This window comes from Ochlerotatus camptorhynchus, unplaced genomic scaffold (genome assembly GCF_037179485.1).
Source record: "Ochlerotatus camptorhynchus isolate MF236.1 unplaced genomic scaffold, CSIRO-AGI_Acam_v1.1 ptg000182l, whole genome shotgun sequence".
Lineage (NCBI taxonomy): Eukaryota > Metazoa > Arthropoda > Insecta > Diptera > Culicidae > Ochlerotatus > Ochlerotatus camptorhynchus.
The window spans coordinates 1,523,971-1,543,991 of NW_027040672.1; the positions used below are offsets into that span (position 1 = coordinate 1,523,971).

General features: G+C 40.2%; 1 protein-coding gene across 1 annotated transcript in view; it reads right to left on the bottom strand.

Annotated features, from left to right (window-relative positions):
* LOC135702036 (very long chain fatty acid elongase 4-like) overlaps window positions 1–19,461 on the bottom strand; it is a 30,105-nt gene extending 10,644 nt beyond the window's left edge. The window contains exons 1-4 of the mRNA XM_065223006.1: window positions 19,074–19,461; window positions 18,668–18,999; window positions 18,499–18,604; window positions 2,028–2,164 (exon numbers count right to left, since the gene is read on the bottom strand). Coding sequence (XP_065079078.1) covers window positions 2,028–2,164; window positions 18,499–18,604; window positions 18,668–18,999; window positions 19,074–19,134 — 636 coding nt within the window. The 5' untranslated portion in view covers window positions 19,135–19,461. The remainder of the gene's footprint in view (window positions 1–2,027; window positions 2,165–18,498; window positions 18,605–18,667; window positions 19,000–19,073) is intronic.
* Window positions 19,462–20,021: the final 560 nt, after the last annotated feature.

The following is a 20,021-nucleotide window of genomic DNA, read 5'->3' on the forward strand; positions in this document are numbered from 1 at the left end:
CAATTAATTAATTAATTTATCTTTATTAGGGAGGCTTTCAGCCTGGGGCTGGTTCGCCTCCACAGTCAACATACACTCTATGTCAACTTGATCAAAGTGGCCTAAGGTTCATGTACATGGAAATCCAGAACTCGTTGGCTCGAGCTTTAAGAAGTAAGACATAGCAAGCTGTAGCGTTGGGGGATTTCCCTTCGAACCAGGCAGTAATTCACAGGGGCATCAATACAAATCGAAAGAGCCATAAAGAGTGCATTTTTCTGACTCACCCTTATACCCAGCACTCCAAATAGGGTAATGGTCTCAGCCCACTTAACGAGTGACGGTCCCAACAGAGGATATTTTTTCAAAATCATAATCAACAACATGTTTTTGATCAGAATTATCTATAACCGCTCAAGGGTGATAATAAAAGATTAAGATATTACGTGTGCAAAACAATAGGATTCCAATCTTTTAGTGCTGTCAGAAGCATAAAATCTGCTGGCAAAAAATAACATCCAGCGGCACACGATAAATGCTTGGATATGTTTTGTTCATTTTACTACAATGTTCAAAATAATGGAAAGAAAAATGACCTATGTTTATTTAGTTGCACTAAAACTGATTTCTAGTAACTTAGATGCACACTAGACTGATGCAAATTTTGACTTTTTTGCTCCACAGTGCTTAAATGGTTTAAAATCGGGTCCTGATTAGCCTCCTAAAGTTACAACTCATTTGGTTAGAAACAGACTTCCCACAAGCCATTTGAAGTTTGCATGTAAATTACTATGGGAAATCTCAACTTTTTGTTCATTGCCTTCTAGTCTTTTTCCATATTGAGCTGCGAAACAGTTCGATAGCCATTCTTTTAGAAAATTTTCTCAGCTACAACTTTGCTGAAAATCGTTTCTATGTAAAACGAGACAGGAAAAAGTTATTAATTATTTAATAGATTGGTAAACTTATGACAAGATCAAGCAGCTGCTCTGTAGGCAACACTGTATTTTGCAGTGTGACATAGTAGACATGATTTTTGTGTCCTATTTAACGCCCCACAAACGCGCATTGAACCATTGATAACTTTCGATCCTTGCATTTAATCAAAAAGTGGTCTTGAGCAAAGTTGTAGCTGAGAAAATTTCCTACAAGTACAATTGAACGTTTTTGAAGCAGATCGATATGGTGAATTATTAGATAGACATGAACAAAAATCTTGGTTTTACCATAGTAATTCCCATACAAACTTTAAATGGTTTGTGCCATCTCAGTTTCTCACCAAATGGGGTAAAATTTTGAGAGGTTAGTCAGGATCCGATTTGGAATCGTTTAAGTATTGTGGAGCGAAAATTTCAAATTTTGCATCACTCTAATGCACACTTAGAAAAAATCATGTAAATTTAGGTGCTCTGACATATACGAGCGTCAATTTTGACATAAAATTGAGTCATAATAGACGCGAAATTCGGCTAAATCAAACGTACTTTTCGTCGAGTAACGAACTTTTCAGTCTTGGTGCACTTAATTTTATATGGCATGTTTGTTTACGTCTCATCCTTTATGTCAAAGATGGATTCCGTCACGTGTAAAATTAGGTATATCTAAGTGTGTGGGGTGCCGGGTTAACCCACAGTTACGGGGCTACCCGCGCTTCCCGTACTGATGATCCTAGAAATATCACGAAACCACTTCTTTCACAAAATATTCAGTCTTGTTCGACAAATTTTAATGGTTTTAATCAAATATCATCCCATCTACAAACTAATTTGCTGACCAGCCAAAGGGAATCCTACTCTTGGACTTTTTCAGACAGAATTATGCTTAACAATTAATTAGTTAGGTAACAAAAAAATAATTTTCTGTGTGTGGTATACTCTGAAGTCTAAGCCCAAGCCACCAACATATATCCGGTTAATCATCCACGGTATTCGGAGGCAATTAAAGTCTCTGGAGATACGCCCCAAGCAATGTGACAATAGATAACTTTAAGAATTATTGCCCATATCCACACGTTCCTAAGTAAGCAACACAACCCATATGATACCCACCAGTTGAATTTGCGTGATGTGTTTCTTCCACCAGAGGGAATTCCGTAGCTCCGGCCGGAACGAGGTCAGGAAGTAGTAGAAGTACATGATGACATGAACAAAACTGTTGATCAGCCCGAGCAGCGTCGCGTGGCTCCCTGGAATGAGGAAAGAAGAACGAATGAATAAAGGATTTTTAGCAGCTAGAGTGGTCGAAAAGGGTTGTTTCGTTGGTAGTTGTATCATGAGAGCACATGCGTGTGAATGTGGTGCATAATACTAGCTAATGGATCTTAAATCATATATACATCATTGATGAAGCGATATCATGAGAAGTAAAAGCCGGTAAATACTTGGGAAATTTAAATATTTAAATAGTTCAATGTAGCTATCTAAATTCTTATAAGCAAAAAGACCAATCACCTTCTAGGTTGAAGGTAATTACCGACAAATGCAAGAACTCCTCGCACTGCAGCATTAACCCGATTTTGTTTGCTCCCTTTTTGAAAATATTGTTAATGTTTGACGAAGCCCATGCGCCCAACCTACCTTAAACATTCATCTTGAAAATTTATGAAGAAGATTTTGGATTACGGTTATACGTATTAAATTATTGAAAGATAAAAGTCTGACACCCGGATGGGGCTGACAAAATCGGATCATTACTGTATTAGCAACTTTTCCACACAAGAAACCTGAGTATGCTTGGTCATTACTTATTAAACTGGTTTAAGTTCAGCTGAACCGTTTCGGATTGTATTTGAATTGTTAATAAATTTCTCGCACAAAGCTGAAAACAAATATATAAAGAAAACAACAGCTTGACTACTTGATTCCAAACAAACGCGCCCAACCAATCAATAGGAGTAAGACTTAGGAGTACTTTTTACTTTCTATGTTTCTTGCTCTTCGTATTTGAAGCTTATTGTTTATCGCATAGTAGCTTATTGCGTGCTCTTAACTTAGTGTTCTACTAGATGCACTTCCAGAGTTATTAATTGAGAGCTTTCGATGCCTGTTCCATTTTTGCATTAGTATAATTGTGTGGCAAGTACTATCATACTCTATGCCTAGGAAATCCAACCCGAAAAAATTCTAAGCGTGACCGGGAATCGAACCCAGCCACCTTCAGCATGGTCTTGCTTTGTAGCTGCACCTTTACCGACTGAGCTAAGGGAGGCCCCAAAGGAGGTTGTTCTTTCCAACTAGTTGGAAATTGGACCGTCTTCACGAGTGATGTTAGAAGGTAGACACATAGGAATAGCGATAGAGGAGCACAGTCTAAAATGCACCTTGGTCCATTGAATTTTTCATAACTTTCTGTATTTTTAACTCAGTGATTCAGCTAACATTGCTGGATAATAAATTGAATGAAATAGTATTTTAGTGGAATATTCAAAACAGAGATGCAAAAACCTAAGATAACCCCAAATTAAAACGTGATGGTCCATTTTACCAAATGGCGCGATTTGAACTGCTTTCCTCAACATAATTTATAATGAGTGACTGAGCAAGGGGTGGAAATATGCTATTGCCACTACCTGCTTTTGATATTGCTGCAGAAGCAATCTTCGCAGAAGGCTGCTGTGAAAAAGTGAAATGTCAACATCTGTACTTGCAAGGTTTGCGCTTAAAGTGCTACTAGAGCGGCTACAGTATGTACCACTCACTCCACCACCGTTTCTTTATTGTGAGGTTGTAAGGTTGGTTCTTAAACGAAGAAAGTAATTGTTTATAGTGTAATCTCGCATATTGGGGTCATTTTACGACGACCGCATCACTTTGGAAGAAATTCGAAAGAAAAGTAATAAATGGCTATCATTTTTCTCAGAGTTCGCAATAATGAAAATAGAGTTAACTACCCCATTTCCGGCCTATTAAGCACTACCCGCACTTAGTCTTTCTTAATCTAGCGTAGTTTAGCACCAAACGAAATGTTATTATTACTGATGGCGCCAATGAATTCACTTCGGCCTATCGGATGAAGATAAAAATTGATTCGGTCGGAGCGCTTCTTTTGTTTTTGGGAATAATGGGTGCAAACCTTCATATCACGCGTTCTCATTGACTTCGTTTGGTAGCTTATTAACTAAAGTATCGTACCAAACGCATAATAGACTTGTTAACTCTGAAATCATGGATTTATTTGAAGTTTTCTGCTCGATAGGCCCAAAATGGGCGATTAAGCCGAAGTAGTTCTCTATCCTATGCATCCTATGTCACTAAAATTAAAAAAAAAATGTGTTATAATGTAACGGTAATCCAGGGTCTAGGCGGGAAAGAGAAAGGTGACAAAGTAGGAAGAAGTGTTAGTTTGTTTACTAAAATGCACTATGCCCATTTTGTTATGGCAAGTTTTGCAATAAGAAATGCTCCTCGTGTTTATTAGCGAAATTCACATCAAAGGTTGATTAATTGCGTAGGAAATCAGTTTGGCACAGCATTTGTGACCAGCATACACCTTCCGGTCGTATGAAGCAGGTCAAAAACTGTCCAAATCCGCCCATACATTTTGTTTTGTTTTGAATTTCTGTATGGCAAAATAGTGAACATTTCGTGAACATTAACGGCCAAGAACTCACCAACACCGGGAGACCGTGAGTTCCTGCCCACCTGTCATTTTTCCATCTAGAGCCAGGGTTGCTTCTAGAGATTAGCTGATGATTCACTCAAGAGACCTGATGACCCGCGGTTCATTTTTAAGAAACCGTAGCTCATCATCTCAAAAGTCTGAACCATTCAATCCGTCACTTAAAGTGTAATTTTTCTAAAAAGTACTCATTATTTCACTTACGTACACACTAAGAAATAACTAATTTTATAAGCGACGGAATCCATCTTTGACATAAAAGATGAGACGTAAACACGTGGCTCGACGAAAAGTACGTTCGATTAAGCTATACAAATTTAGGTCAAAATTGACCCTCGTATTTGTCACTCTCAGAGCACCTAAATTTACATGAGTTTTTCTAATTGCACACTAATCGAGTCAGTGCGGTTTTACTGAGTTTTTGAATTGCGGAACTGTTCGGTAAAAGTTTAAAAATCTATGGAAAATTTAATTAATAAGAAAATTTGTTCTGAACTTGTACATACTTAGTTCTGTTAATCCCATTTAATGATAGAAAACATAATTGGTCGATTTCATTGATTCTTTTCGGATAACGGTCATTTGAATTTTTACCGACTTTTTCAGCAATTCAAAAACCCAGTAAAAAAATACTGACTCCTGTAAAAAAATCTTAGTGTGTGTGTATTGAACAGCCATCGCGTAAACCAAGATTTATGCGTGCAGTCCGCATAGTGCTCTCTTGCCGTGCGGATCTATTTGTTTTCTGCTGAACGAAGTGTTAATGCTACCTAGAGCTATGAAAATATAAACAGCACGTTTATAAAATTTCCTGATTCGTTCAACTCTTATTCCTCTTCGATTCTTGTTTGGACTCTACCCAAGGTAATCCTGCTTGAACATCCACACTAATCGAGTCAGTACGGTTTTACCGAGTTTTTGAATTGCGGAACTGTTCGGTAAAAGTTTAAAAATCTGTGGAAAATTTATTAATGATAAAATTTGTTCTAAACTTGTACATACTTAGTTCTGTTAACCCCATTTAGAGATAGAAAATAAAATTGATTGATTTCATTGATTCCTTACGGATAACGGTCATTTGAATTTTTACCGACTTTTTCAGCAATTCAAAAACCCAGTAAAAAAATACTGACGCCTGTAAAAAAATCTTAGTGTGTCGACATGGAAAATTCCTCTTCGATCCTTCGGTTTCTAATCTGCTTGGAAGTCGATTTGTAGAAACTTTTTTCGCCATGGCACCTAAACGCAAAAGAAAAGGGCAATCTCTTGGTTCTTCTTCTGATTATATTTATTGGAGCAATCAATTTGATATGCTCACGGATGATAAGAATGATCCATCATCCAAGCAAAATTCCACAAAACATTCCCGGCTTAATGCCAAGAAGGAAAAGATTCCCCCTATTGTGATAACCTTCGCACGGACCTTTTGAGCTTCGTGACATTCAAGTTTTCACTTAAAATTGGCCGTCGGGGTGAATTTCGTGTATTGACTGAAACCTTGGACGGATTCAAACGTCTTCTCAAGTACCTTACTGAGAAGCAACACACATGTTTTTACTTACGACACCAAAACTGAACGTCTGTTCAATGTTGTCTTGAAAGGTCTGCCCAGTGGTGAATCCCTGCATCAAATCAAAAATGAATTGTCTAAATTACTTGAAGTTGAACCACTCCATGTAATCAAAATGAAAATGAAATCCCGTCCTGGCGATTCACGCAACGGGATTTCTAATGATTTTTATTTAGTTCACTTCAAGTCTAGTGAACTTATCAGCCTCTAGGTCTTAGTATGCTCCATATCCGAGTGAAGTGGGAACACTTCAGGAAGACTGGAGCAAATTTCCAAAAACCTCACCCAGTGCCGTCAGTGCCAGGGATGGGGTCACGGAACTAAAAATTGCTGCATGCCAGCTAAATGCATGAATTGTGGTGATTCCTCTTACGTTAAGGACGACTGTCCTGTGACGGAAGATCCTAAAAATTTAAATGTTCAAAGTGACTCGCAAATTGATCATACAATCTTCGTTCTTAATGGAGCCACTCATGCTGCTATTGCAGCTGGTAGGAATCGAAATCAAAGTTCTAACCATCATAATTCTAACGGAGTTTTTGATGATTTGAGGTAGAATGACTGCTTCTAAAATTGAATTTTTACAGATATCATTAATTGACATGATTACTGGTATGCAAAAAACTAACTCCATGTTTGATGCTATTCGAACTGGAGTAAAATTTGCGAACAATATCGTTATGAATTTGAAACTCAGTAATGGATTTTAAATCATTAAATATTTTGAACTAAAATGCTTGATCTCTAAAAGATAATGAAGACGAGCTATTTAACTTTTTGAGAATTCATAACGTGCATATCGCCGTTAGAACTGAAACGTTCCTTAAATCTGACCATAAGTTTAAAAGGGACGCAACCTATTGCATTTATCGAAATGACCGTCTTGATGAAGCCGGTGGTGGCGTTGCCATCATTATTCATAGGCCTATCAAACATCAAATTATTTCTTCATATGAAATCAAAGTTTTTGAAACTTTGAAACAAAATACGCTCATGGAATAATGCTCAAAGCAATTGCATTGGTAATATTCTGTTTGATGATTGTTCTGCAGGTTATTACACTATTCAATATCCAAACAGCCCAATATGATGAAGCTTTAGTGTGATAATTTATTAGCTGGAGAAAGGTATGAAGAGGGTAGGTTGATAGTTCTGCTAGAGTACGGCAGTATGAAAATTGAATAGAAGTTAAAAATAAGCGAAGGGCCATTAATGCAACAGTACTAATCCAACGCACACTTCTTTACCTAACTCATACATTAATAGATAAGGAGACTTGAAGTATTTCTTCAAATCTACAGGCAAAAAAGGCAACGTGTGTCGTTAGGTAGTGATGAAACGTCGCTAGAACTTTTCTTCAGCCGTAGACAGTATATGAGCAAGTCAAGCGCGCACTTATTTGCCTGAAGATTTGAAGAAATATTTCAAGTCTCCTCATCCATTAATGTATGAGTTAGGTAAAGAAGTGTGCGTTGGATTAGTACTGTTGCATTAATGGCCCTTCGCTCATTTTCAACTTCTAGCTGATAAATTATCACACTAAAGCTTCATGTTAGGTAGGATTTCCAGCCAACTCTGAAAATCGTAAACTTCACGTATGAAGTAACACTTTGAATGCCAATTAACCTAGTAACCCTCTTCATGAAGATTCCCGTTAAGATGTTTGATTCCGTTAAGATATTTCCTGAAAGTTGGTTGAGCATTAGTTCAGATTTTTAGCAAAGCAAGAAAAACCTAACGGTAAACCATCTAATCATTATAATTAGAGAGCCTGATAATAATCACACATAGCCTGTATTAAAAACTAATACCGGCTGGAGCATAGCTCCGTGAGTAAAATTACATCTAAATAATATAATTAACCGCACCGTCGTCGGCCCGTTGTGTCTTGCCCTAAATTTGCAAAGCTCAACCTGAAGCATCGAGAATTTACAACAACCATAAATCACTCCCATCTTGAAATGACGGTAATGGTAAGCGGAAGTGTGCCGTATCTTCTTCGTTAACCAGTGCTGGCCAAAACCAAACTGCGGTGCGGTGGAGAGGTACCTGTGTGGTACAGGAAAACTCTTAACCCACAGATTGGACGCCCACGACCAGTTTGTATGCTGCACTCCTTAGAAACGGTCAGCAGAAGAAGCTAGAGTCGTTAAAATATCAAAAATTTCTTGAATCGGATTCAAAACAAATTTCTTTGGCAACCTATGCCTCGGTGCTTTCTAGCAACACTGCCAATCAAGATAGGCGCTGCTCGATTGGTTCAGGCTTTGACAGTTCATTTGGGCCAAAACCAACCAGCCCGCTCCTCTCTTATCGTAAACCCTCTCTACTCTAAAATAGTAAATCGAGAATCGAACTGACTTCCGCAAAAAAAATGCATGAAACATACATACTTTAGACGATTTTTAAAAATAAACTTCAAAAACTTTGAAATTTTCCAAAAATTCTTGCTAAAACGATAATAGTATCCCATTAATCAGTTATTGATTTTTGCGATAATAGTCTGAAAAATGGATCAGGATTTGGAAATAATGTTCAATTGAAATCGATTACGTAGTGTGAAGTAAAAGACGTGATTTGAACCGCCCTACAGCTCAACCATGGCAGCAGCAACAGCCGAAAAGAAACGTGTAATCTCAAGGATACATTTTTGAACAGTACATTAATTTTGTATGCTTTCATTACTGAAAAAAACCTGCTGGGTTGGCTTTGGTGGGAAGACTCCGTGGATATATTGTTACGAACCTAAATCGGAAGAAAACATAATAATTGCGCTCGTGGAATATGTGGGAAAAACAAACAAACAACCATCAAGGAGCACTTCTCGGCATATGTGAACGTATTTTATTTTCGGATGGAGCGAGCAAAAAATAATAGAACGAACACAAATTAGTATACTGTTTACAACTGTCAGAACGCTGGCTTTGAAAAACAACTTTACTACGGGAAAAGCGTTTGAATAAAAAAAACTACATGGACATTCCGGAGACAACGCATGGAAACTTCTATAAATAGTTTGCAAGAAACATAGTTGGCAAACAGTACACACGTGCTGCTCGCACCAGGTACGTTAGTTAGTTGGTAGACGTCAATAATTCTATAAATAGCAGAGAAATACTATCAGTCATAGGACTGATTTACTGCTCAGATTAGACATTAGAGAGTAAATCCGGAGAACTTCGAGATTAGGAAGTAATTGTTTTTGTAAACAAACACGTCATTTGCCGATTTCTCGCGAATTAAAGCTCAATCTAAAAAACTAATAACACAAACAGCTAGAGGAATGATTCCTTTGTCATTCGCGAGATTGTGCTTTTATTCGCGAGAAATTAGCGACTGAAGTGTTTGTTTACAAAAGCAATTACGCCCAAATCTCAAAGTTCTCCGGAAATGCGCAAAACATATGGTAATTAGCCATATGAGCAGGATCTCTAGATCTAATAATCCATAGTTTCGAAGTCCTTGTATTCCTGAACAATTTTGTTGAATGAAGTACATCCTATATAGAGTGTGGATCTCATGGTATAAAAATTGTAATGGACTGGTGGACACACAATCGTATGGACTGGTGGAAAATCGACTAAAGGAAATGTGGTGAAATTCACTTTACTTTATTTAATTTTACTATTACTAAAAAGAACCAAATGTAGGAATTTGCTCACCGCTAAAAGCAAGGCTTGAAGAGAAATCGACGGTTTTTCGAAAATATCCATAGCGTAAAACTGGTTTATCAACTGCTGGTGAGCGACATCTGTCGGATTTGATGGTGGAAACTATTACTCCATTTTGGATAGCCCTACTTTTGACGGATATGAGTAGATCCCACTCAAATTTGGGTTGTTTGTGTCCACCCTGAAAATAAATCTTACTCAGAGATCGCAGTGTGCTGTGCTCGCGGATGGAATTGTGTTTTTTTCGGTCACTGTTTTTTCGTTGATTTCTGTCACTTTTTTCAAATATTTTTGCATTTTTGTATAAATATCTTAAGCTATACAGTAGGAAATTAGTGCCTTTGAATAGAAGTTTTGATGTGGGCTGCTGCGAAAAAGCATCTATAAGCAAAAGGAGGAGGACGATGGCGACAATAATGTCTTAAGACAGGATCTATAGACACATAATTTGGTGAGATCTTTTCATATTATTTTACTGACAATGGATATTCCCAATCGTGTTTTACATCATGCTTTATTAAATACGCGCTGGATTCAAAGCATTGATCTGAATCTGAAGATGTGCTTGCAGTTCCATTAGCCATGTGATATTGGAACTGTAGACATGTGGAGCTTATGGCTTCTGAAAGTGACTTCGGAATTGGTATGAATGATCAAACATTTTAAAATGGGTTTCTGGATCAACAGTAGAGCTAGCACCTTCTAATTCCCGGACTAAAGCTGCTTTCAGTTATCTCTAATATGATAATTTCAAGTATATTTCTTCCATAATATCACTTGCAAGAAATGTTGCAAACAATATTTTAAATGTAAACTTGTATGATACATGACGCTCCTTTTATATGCATCATAGTGATAGAAATTCACATTACTTTTTTCAACTGTGTAGGCTAAGAACCATTTTCAAACAACTTGGCCAAATTCGAGAACGGTTACTCCCAAGGAAATGATCAAAATGTGTTTTGAAATAAAATTCAATATAAGACATTTTTATTGCATTACACCGAAGACAACAAATCAAGAAGACTTGCAACTTTGCCAGAATCCAAGCGACAGATACAATGGCGCTGCCCTTGAGTGAAGCTGGAAGCAACGCATAGAAAAATGAGCAAATACACAAGCCCTTCTTCTGAGGGTTTAATCTTTGCTATCAAATTCGTTCGAAGCATTTACCTTTGCGCGGCAGATGACGCGATTGTACCTGTCTCATAGCGTTCGTATGAGAAAATGGAAGAGTTGCCAGTCTGCTTGATTTGTTGTGTCTTCGATTACACTCAATTCGGTAACACGATTTTTTTTCGTCTCTATTTTTAATCGTGTAATCTCAAATTGCTGCCAAGTGTAATACAACATGTTTCAAAACATAAAAAAAACAAGAATTATCTGTTTTCATACATCATCTGAAAGAGCTTTGTTTTCTCAGCACAACGATATTTTTTTCGATCCCACAGACTTTTATCTCGAGTTTTAAATCAATATTTAATGCAAGATAATAACTACACTGTTTGACACTCAACTATCAAATTGAGAGCTCGCTCCCATACAAAGTCCCACCGAGGGGCGCTAAGATTGTGATTTTATGCATAATCGCTCTATTTAGACACGGTTTTTCGAAGGTGCCGTCAACGCCAATTGAATTAGAGTGTGAGCACCGGAATGATGATTCGCGGTAGTGGTAGAAGGGCTCTTCGCAATGCGCCGTGGTATGAAAGGTCCCTTTTGTTCCCCCGTTGTTTAGATGGAAGATGGACTTTGACGTCAAACTCCGTCATCCGTTTGATCGATCTTTGTCATGAAGCAGAATCTACTTCTACATCAACACATGTCAAGCAGCTAAACTTGGTGAGTTCGTTCCATTTGGTAAATTTTTATCTTTTCAAACCAGTAATGTTGGGAGATCACCTTTTTGTGGCGCGTTACTGGTATAAGATCTACCACCGAACCCTAGCCGTGACAAATTCAAACTAGGGAATCAGGATTTTCCAATTATCAAAGGAAAACATTTTATTCCTTGTTCCTTGTGACCACCGCCGTTATGCATTTCTATATTGTATATTTCAAATCAAAAATATTGTTTATGTTCATAGATTTCACACAATCCTTTTCCCTTTGTCCTTCTCCTTTTCCTTTCCCTCTTCTCTTTTCAGAAAGCGAGTAATGGCGCTATAGCCATAAGTCATAAAAGGCTAGGACAAGAGTTAGTGCTCATGTGCCAACCGTCAGAAGAAAATGGAGCATCACTTAACCTTTCTAACTTTGATGCTTCCAACGGCCAACCAATCATATAATTACCAAAATCGGAACGTACGGTACGGGATGATGTAAAAGTATCATATTCTTTTCATCACCGCTGGCCATTGGCCAGCGGGGCAAACGACTGGGTAATGCGTACCACCAGTACCGCGAGTACTTGAAGGATAAAATAGACCTCATTAGTGGTCCATTAGCCTCTTACCCAGTAACTCCTATCCCTACCTCCTCGTGGTGTCTCCTGGGATATGAGCAACCTTAGCGAAGATCGGGTAACCAACCCCGGTGGGAGCTTTGGTCATATGCTGACAGGGAAGGGGGCCCCTAGCGGGTTCGGCCTACACGGCCTGAGCGTCTGTTCACCATGGAGGTGCGGCTCAAACAGCGTCTGACTGGCATCCAGCGGCTGAATAAGAAATGCTGTATTGTGTCAGCTAAATCTAAGATGGCAGCCCCATCTACACAATAACTGAGCGTCTGTCCACCATGGAGGTGCGGCTCAAACAGCGTCTGCCTGGCATCCAGCGGCTGAAACAAGAAATGCTTATCCCCGAAAGCTATACCCAAGATGGCAGCCCCATCACGGCGGATAGGAGACCTTAGGCTAACTACCTACTGTCCCCGAAACTTTACAACTGTTACAGAAACCAATAGAGAAAGATCACGGACTGATATTACGGCAACGACTTTTAGCGCAAAACAACGGACAAGAATTGGAACATGGAATGTACTAACGCTAGCCCAACAGGGGAAGCTGGCACAACTCGCCAGCGAGGCTCGACGCATGAAGCTCGAAATCCTGGGACTAAGCGAAGTCCGTTGGCCAAACTTTGGAGAACACAAGCTGCCGTCGGGACAGGTACTACTCTATTCTGGTATTCGAGGTGAAAACGCTCCCCGCCACCGTGGAGTTGGTTTCCTGCTTAGCGCCCAAGCAAATGCGGCGCTCATCAAGTGGGAACCTATCAATGAGAGGATAATCGTTGCCAGATTCAGAACGCGGGTTCGTAACCTAACCATAATCCAATGTTATGCGCCAACCGATGCTGCCGAGTTACAGGACAAAGAGAACTTTTACAGTCAACTGAATGCAGTCGTGGATAAAATTCCGAGAGGTGACATCAAGATCTACATCGGCGACTTCAATGCGAAGATCGGCTCCGACAACACGGATTATGAGCGTGTCATGGGGCGCCATGGTCTTGGCGAAATGAGCGAAAACGGTGAGCTGTTGGCAGAGTTTTGTGGCAATAACGACATGGTGATCGGGGGTTCGCTCTTCCCCCATCGACCAGTGCACAAAGTCACGTGGGTTTCCCGTGATGGACATACCGAAAATCAAATCGACCACATCTGCATCAGCCGAAAATGGAGAAGGAGCCTTCTTGACGTTCGGAACAAACGCAGTGCCGACATCGCGTCTGACCACCATCTCCTCGTTGGAGAGATCCGCCTTCGTATCGCGCGGGTCCAGCGGCGGGAGGAGCGGCTCGGACGGCGATTCAACACACGCCGATTGGAAGATCCAGCAGTAAAAAGGTCATTCGTCGAGGAACTGGAGACCAGAGCTGCGGATATTCCTGATGGTGGCAGCGTAGAAGAGCAATGGACGGCGATCAAGGATGCCTTTACTGAAACGAGTGAAAACAACCTGGGCGAGCTGCGCGCTCAGAGAAAGGAGTGGATCACGGATGACACCTGGAGGAAGATAGAGGAGCGGAGAAATGCAAAAGCCGCGATAGAGCGGGCGAGAACCAGAGGAGCGAAGAACCAGGCCCGCCAACTGTATTCGGCTCTCGAGAAGGAAGTGAAGCGCTCGTGTAGGCGGGATAAGCGAGCGTGGGTGGACTCCCTAGCCGATGAAGGTGAGAAAGCCGCAGCAACAGGCGATATCCGTCTCCTCTACGATATCTCACGACGCCTGAGTGGAGCAAGGATGAATCCTAGGATGCCAGTGAAGGACGCGACTGGTCAGTTGCTCACCGACCCCACTGATCAGCTGAAACGCTGGTTTGAACACTTCGAACAGCTTCTACAAGTTTCGTCGGTCAACCAGCCATCAACATCTCGGCATGAACCGCCAAGAGTGCGACGTATCACTCGCGTCAATTCTGAGGCGCCATCCCTACCGGAGATCGAAGCTGCTATCCGAACCATGAAATCCAACAAGGCTCCCGGGGTCGATCGCATATCAGCAGAGATGCTCAAAGCTGACCCCATGCTATCTGCACAAATGTTGCATCAACTATTCTGCAATATCTGGGACACCGCGACTTTTCCGGCTGACTGGATGCAGGGCGTCTTAGTGAAGGTCCCAAAGAAGGGGGACCCAACTGTATGCGATAACTGGCGTGGCATTATGTTACTGTGTTGTGTTCTCAAAGTTCTATGCAAAGTTATCCTCAACCGGATACAGGAGAAGATCGACGCGACTCTCCGACGGCAGCAGGCGGGATTCCGTGCTGGAAGATCCTGTGTGGACCATATTGTCTCGCTCCGCATAATCTTGGAGCAGGTCAACGAATTCCAAGAGTCCCTTTACTTGGTTTTCATTGACTACGAAAAAGCTTTCGACCGACTCAACCACGAAAACCTGTGGGGCGCCCTAAGGCGCAAGGGAGTTCCGGATAAAATCGTCAACCTCATCGAAGCTCAGTATGAGGCTTTCACGTGCAGGGTGCTGCACAACGGAGCCCTATCTGACCCTATTCGGGTAGTCGCTGGAGTGAGGCAAGGATGTATTCTATCACCGCTACTGTTCCTCATCGTAATCGACGAGATAATGGTTGGTGCGATCGACCGTGTGCCGAACCGTGGGTTGCTCTGGCAGCCTATTACAATGGAGCATCTAAACGACCTAGATTTGGCGGATGACGTTGCTTTAGTATCACAACGGCGTTCTGACATGCAGAGTAAGCTCGACGATCTCGCCGAACGCTCCTCAGCGGCAGGTCTCAACATCAACGTCAGCAAGACTAAATCGTTGGATATCAACACGGGAAATCCATCCAATTTTACGGTAGCTGGTCAGGAAGTGGAGAAGGTTGAAAGTTTCCAATATCTTGGCAGCCAGATAGCGTCGGACGGCGGAACCAAGAGTGACATAGGTGCACGGATCAAGAAGGCAAGGGCTGCTTTTGCGAGTTTACGAAACATCTGGAAGTCAAATCAGATTAGTCTCCGCACGAAGATCCGAATTTTCAACTCTAACGTGAAATCTGTACTGCTGTACGCTAGCGAAACATGGTGCGTATCAGCGGAGATCACACAGAAGCTGCAGGTGTTCATCAACCGATGCCTGCGGTATATAATTCGTGCTTGGTGGCCTCACAACTGGATTTCGAATGCTGAGCTCCATCGACGGTGTCACCAGAAGCCGATATCGACAGAAATTCGGGAACGTAAGTGGAGGTGGGTTGGCCACACTCTACGGAAGAGCGGAAATGAAATCTGCAAACAAGCGCTGGATTGGAATCCAGCCGGACATCGCAGCAGAGGCAGACCCAGGGGCTCATGGCGGCGAAGCCTAAACAAGGAGATTAAGCAAGTCGACCGGAATTTGACCTGGGCCCAGGTCAAGGCGAAAGCAAACAATCGCCCAGGATGGAGATCTTTCACGTTGGCCCTTTGCGCCAGGGATGGCGCGCAGGACACTTAAGTAAGTAAGTAAGAACGTACGGTACGAGATGTCCACGTTTGTGATGTTTTCTGCATCATCTTGCTCGTTAAATGCTGCACAGTAGGCCTGGCCGTTTTGATATGTGTGACGCATCTTCGATGTGAAACATATATCAAATAGACAAGAAAAATGATGAAGGTATATTTATCATTTTCCAGAATGCTGTCAAGAACTGGCTGTGTTGGTGTTAGATTAGATTAGATTAGATTAGATTAAACCCTGAAAATGAATCTTACTCAGAGAGCGAGTCACAATTGGGTATAAATGATTCGCTATCTGAGTTAGTTTCGTTTTCAGAACAGAAATATATACACGGAGAAAAAATACTACCCTGGTTTTAAATGTAAACTACTATAAGCAATTTACTCAAATTTGGGTTATTGGGCTAAACCCCGGAATTAAGGGAAAAGTACTTAATTTTGGGTAGTTTTTCATCTCCGTGTATAGGAAGGTCGAAATCTTGATGAATATTTCAAAAGGCCTTATCTGCTTTGATCGACTCTCTTCATCGACATTCTCTTTTGATAACCACTGCTGTGCAAACAGATTTTGCGTTATTTTTGCCACACAGTTTGATGAAGGAGATTCTTATCTAAACTTGAGTCATTTAATATCTTGGCGCAGGCATGGAAAATCATTTGCATTCATTCCGTGCATTCATTTAAATTCATTTGCCTCTAACTTTTTTCATCAACAGCATTCCGCAAAATGATGTATGGAAATTTTGTAGGTTTTGTTATAAGCTACAACTTTCTACAGCTACAACTACCGTATCTCTGATGCATGACGAACCAGAGCGAACAGAAGCCACTACTGTTTTTCAGTGAATGTATTTTACATTCACTGAAAAACAGTAACAAGTTCTGCCCGCTCTAGTTCGTGATTTGAGTTATGAGCAAAAGTTGTAGCTAATAACAAAACCTAGAAAAGCTCTATACATTATTTTGCGAAATGCTGTTTATGAAAAAAATTAGAGGCAAATGTAAATGAATGTATGAAATGAATGTAAATGATTTTTCATGCCTGTCTGGGCGTGACATAATTCACTTCAATATTTTCCTTGATCATAAGTTAAGCTTTATCACATTTTTTTTTTCTAAACGATAAGAAACGAAACGAAATTTTCAATTTCCGGCAAAAACAATCAGAAATATCAAATATTGTATTCAACTGAGAGATTTGTCCCGCAAAACCGTTTTCCGCATCCGCACAATTCTGCTGTTTTCATAGCTAAAACCCAACAGCTTAGATAAATTTCGTGCAATTCCATCTTATACCTACCGCATGTGAAATGTCAACATTAAAATAATTTTCAATATTTTAATGGAGTGTGGAAGTGGAAGGAAAACAACGGAAGACTTGATGCAGGTTATAGCCTACTCCCAAAACTCGCAATGGACACCACGAACGCAGCTAACAGTACCTTCGGTTTCCATCGGAGCGGCGGGAGCAAGCACCAGAGGCGTTCGGGAATTCTTTTCTTCGAGGTGTATGGCCAGTTTGATGACACGCCCAAGCCACTGCCATTGTGTCGGACCACCATTCTGGTGATATAGTTCAGCTGCATTCACTAATAATCAACACTTTTGTCGACGGATCCGAGCACTCTGTAAGGATAAATTTGACAACAACTGGAAATTACACTGCATGTGATCCAAGTTCACGATTTCAGGAACGAAAATCATAATTGGTCGCGTTGAACAAACGTGAACTAACTTCATGAATTTGAGGTTTATTTCGTGAAAATGTGGTTTACTCGATTCAAATGAACTAGCAGTTCTGGATATCGTGATTCATGCTCAAATGTTCCTTGGATAACTATAATGTGTAAATTTATTTGTAAATTTATGAAACAATCAGTAATCTAGCACAGGATGTCCCAAATAATAGATTATTAAATAACATGTTTATCACTTTTTCTATGATTTTTTTTTTGCCGGTCGCCCTCAAATTGCTTTTATACATTTATTACTGCTAAAAAAAATTTAGTGATCAATGTATGTTTTAATGATGATATCTTAACACTTCTGATTACCTGTAAAAGATAACGATATTTTAAATAACTTACGTAGAGAGTCATAAACATAGCTAATGTACCACATTTTAATATGTTTAATATGAAATAAACATTTGTCAAAAATACAATTAATTCGAATAGGGGAAATGGATGTAACGTCGGCCTAAATGCCTAAATTTTCAATAGCTACCAAAAAAAAATCCATTAGTACCGTCCCAATGACGCGCTCATCTAGATAAAATTTATAAATATCAGATTTTTAAGCGATGGGCCCAATCTTAGATCCATAGGCCAACATTAGAGCCATTTCCCTTTCATTTCAACTTGTTTTTAATTTCATAATCTTTTTAATCTTGTGAACAAATACGTTCTACAGTATTTTGTACATTTTAATGGACAAACAGTGCCCAGTTCATTCTCTGCCTCACTAAAATCAATAATGCGTAAGATATGAGACGCCCCCTATTGTTTTGCAAACCCCCCCCCCCCCCCCTGTTTTTTGTACAGCTTTTTACCAAATAATAAGCACTTATAGCAGTTTAAATTACACTTCTTTCTGATGCAAAACTCCCAAACCTCAAAGCTAAATTATTTTTTATCTGTTCCATAACACCCAATTTAGTTGTTAACGAAGAAATCCTCTACCAGTAACTATCGATTGTGTTACTTTTTCTATCGAGGATGAGTCAGTAATGACCACTTTATAATCACTTACCAGACACAAACTTCGTGAAAATGTACGTCGCAAACACCATTCCAGCATGATGATACGTATGCAGGAATGTAATTTGATTGTTCTTCTTCCGCAGCACAAAGAACACCTGCAATACATTAGTGACACGTTAGATTCAACGTTCAACCACACTACGCTGTACACCACTTACTGTATCCAGTAGGTCAATAATCTTGGAAAGGAAGTACAGGTACGTCACGAAAATGAGCCGCCTCCTCGACGGAGTCACTTTCTGGCTGATCGGTTCACATAGCCAGTCGTAATCGTCGGAAAAATAGGAATTCGCAAAACCCTTAACGCCAATGTAGAGATTCAGCAAAATCTGAACCGCATTATACACATTCATCACCGTTTTCAAACAGAACGGCTCCCGATTCGCCATCATCTTCTGACCCCAATTGTTGACAAACTTTAGGTACAGGACAATGATCAACACCACTGGCCATGGTGAGCCGAGAAGAGGGAAATGCTCCACCCTTGGATCTACAGATGTGAGGAGTAAAAATACACTTTTAGTAAACTTCCATTCTTTCCCGTAACATGCCAATATCACAAACCGTTATATTCCTTAAACAAGAACGTGAAGAAGTCGTACAACGACCGTAATACTAAAGCCATTATGCACTAGTTTGTAAAATATTCAGTGCACTAAAACAGAGTAGATATTTAGTAAGTATCCATTAATTTTCTCAGATCAAATCACTTCTCCAACAACGATTAATAACTCTTCCCGAAACTAATTCACATCCAACGAGTTCATTAAACTGCCCTTAAAACACGCACCACGCGAACCTTGCAGGTAATAGGTTCGTTCGAACTGTATTCAGGGACTATTTATCGACACTGACAACCGCCCGTTAGCTATTGATCGTTCGGCTTTTTTCCGTAAGTAATCCGAAAATTTGCATTTTGTCCATGTTACCGTGATCGATGCAACAAGGGTACTAATGTTAACATATAGAACGCCGATTGTCAAATGTTACGGTACAAACGAAGCCGAGCGTCTGTTGCAGGGCTGGTTTGCGTCGGTTGCATATGCCATTATATTGCGATTTCGGACAAAAGGTCAACTCAGGTACACGTGTGCCTTGCAAGAGCCTGACTTAAATGGAGCTCATTTCGGATTGAGCTGCACATGATCGTAACAGTTAACCCTACTCGCTTGGCATTGCGATAACTGTGATGGTGGGCCTGTGTATTCCGATAAAGCAAAAGGTTCTACACCACCACAACAGTAGTGAAAGCAAAACTTGATGAATAAAAGGTTAATATTCTGAAGAAACAGAGCAGGGATGTATTCAATGGGAATAAGGTGGTCCAAGACTTGGAGTTGATTGTTAACCAAATTAATAATGTGCGGTGAACACTCCGAAAAAAATGCCCTATATTTTACCACAGACAAACAGACGGAACGCTTTAAATCAAATTTCCTTAAATATATCGTCACGGAACTCACTAACGCCGCCTCGCGAGCAAAAAACTGGCATTACGAGCCTCAAAAAATG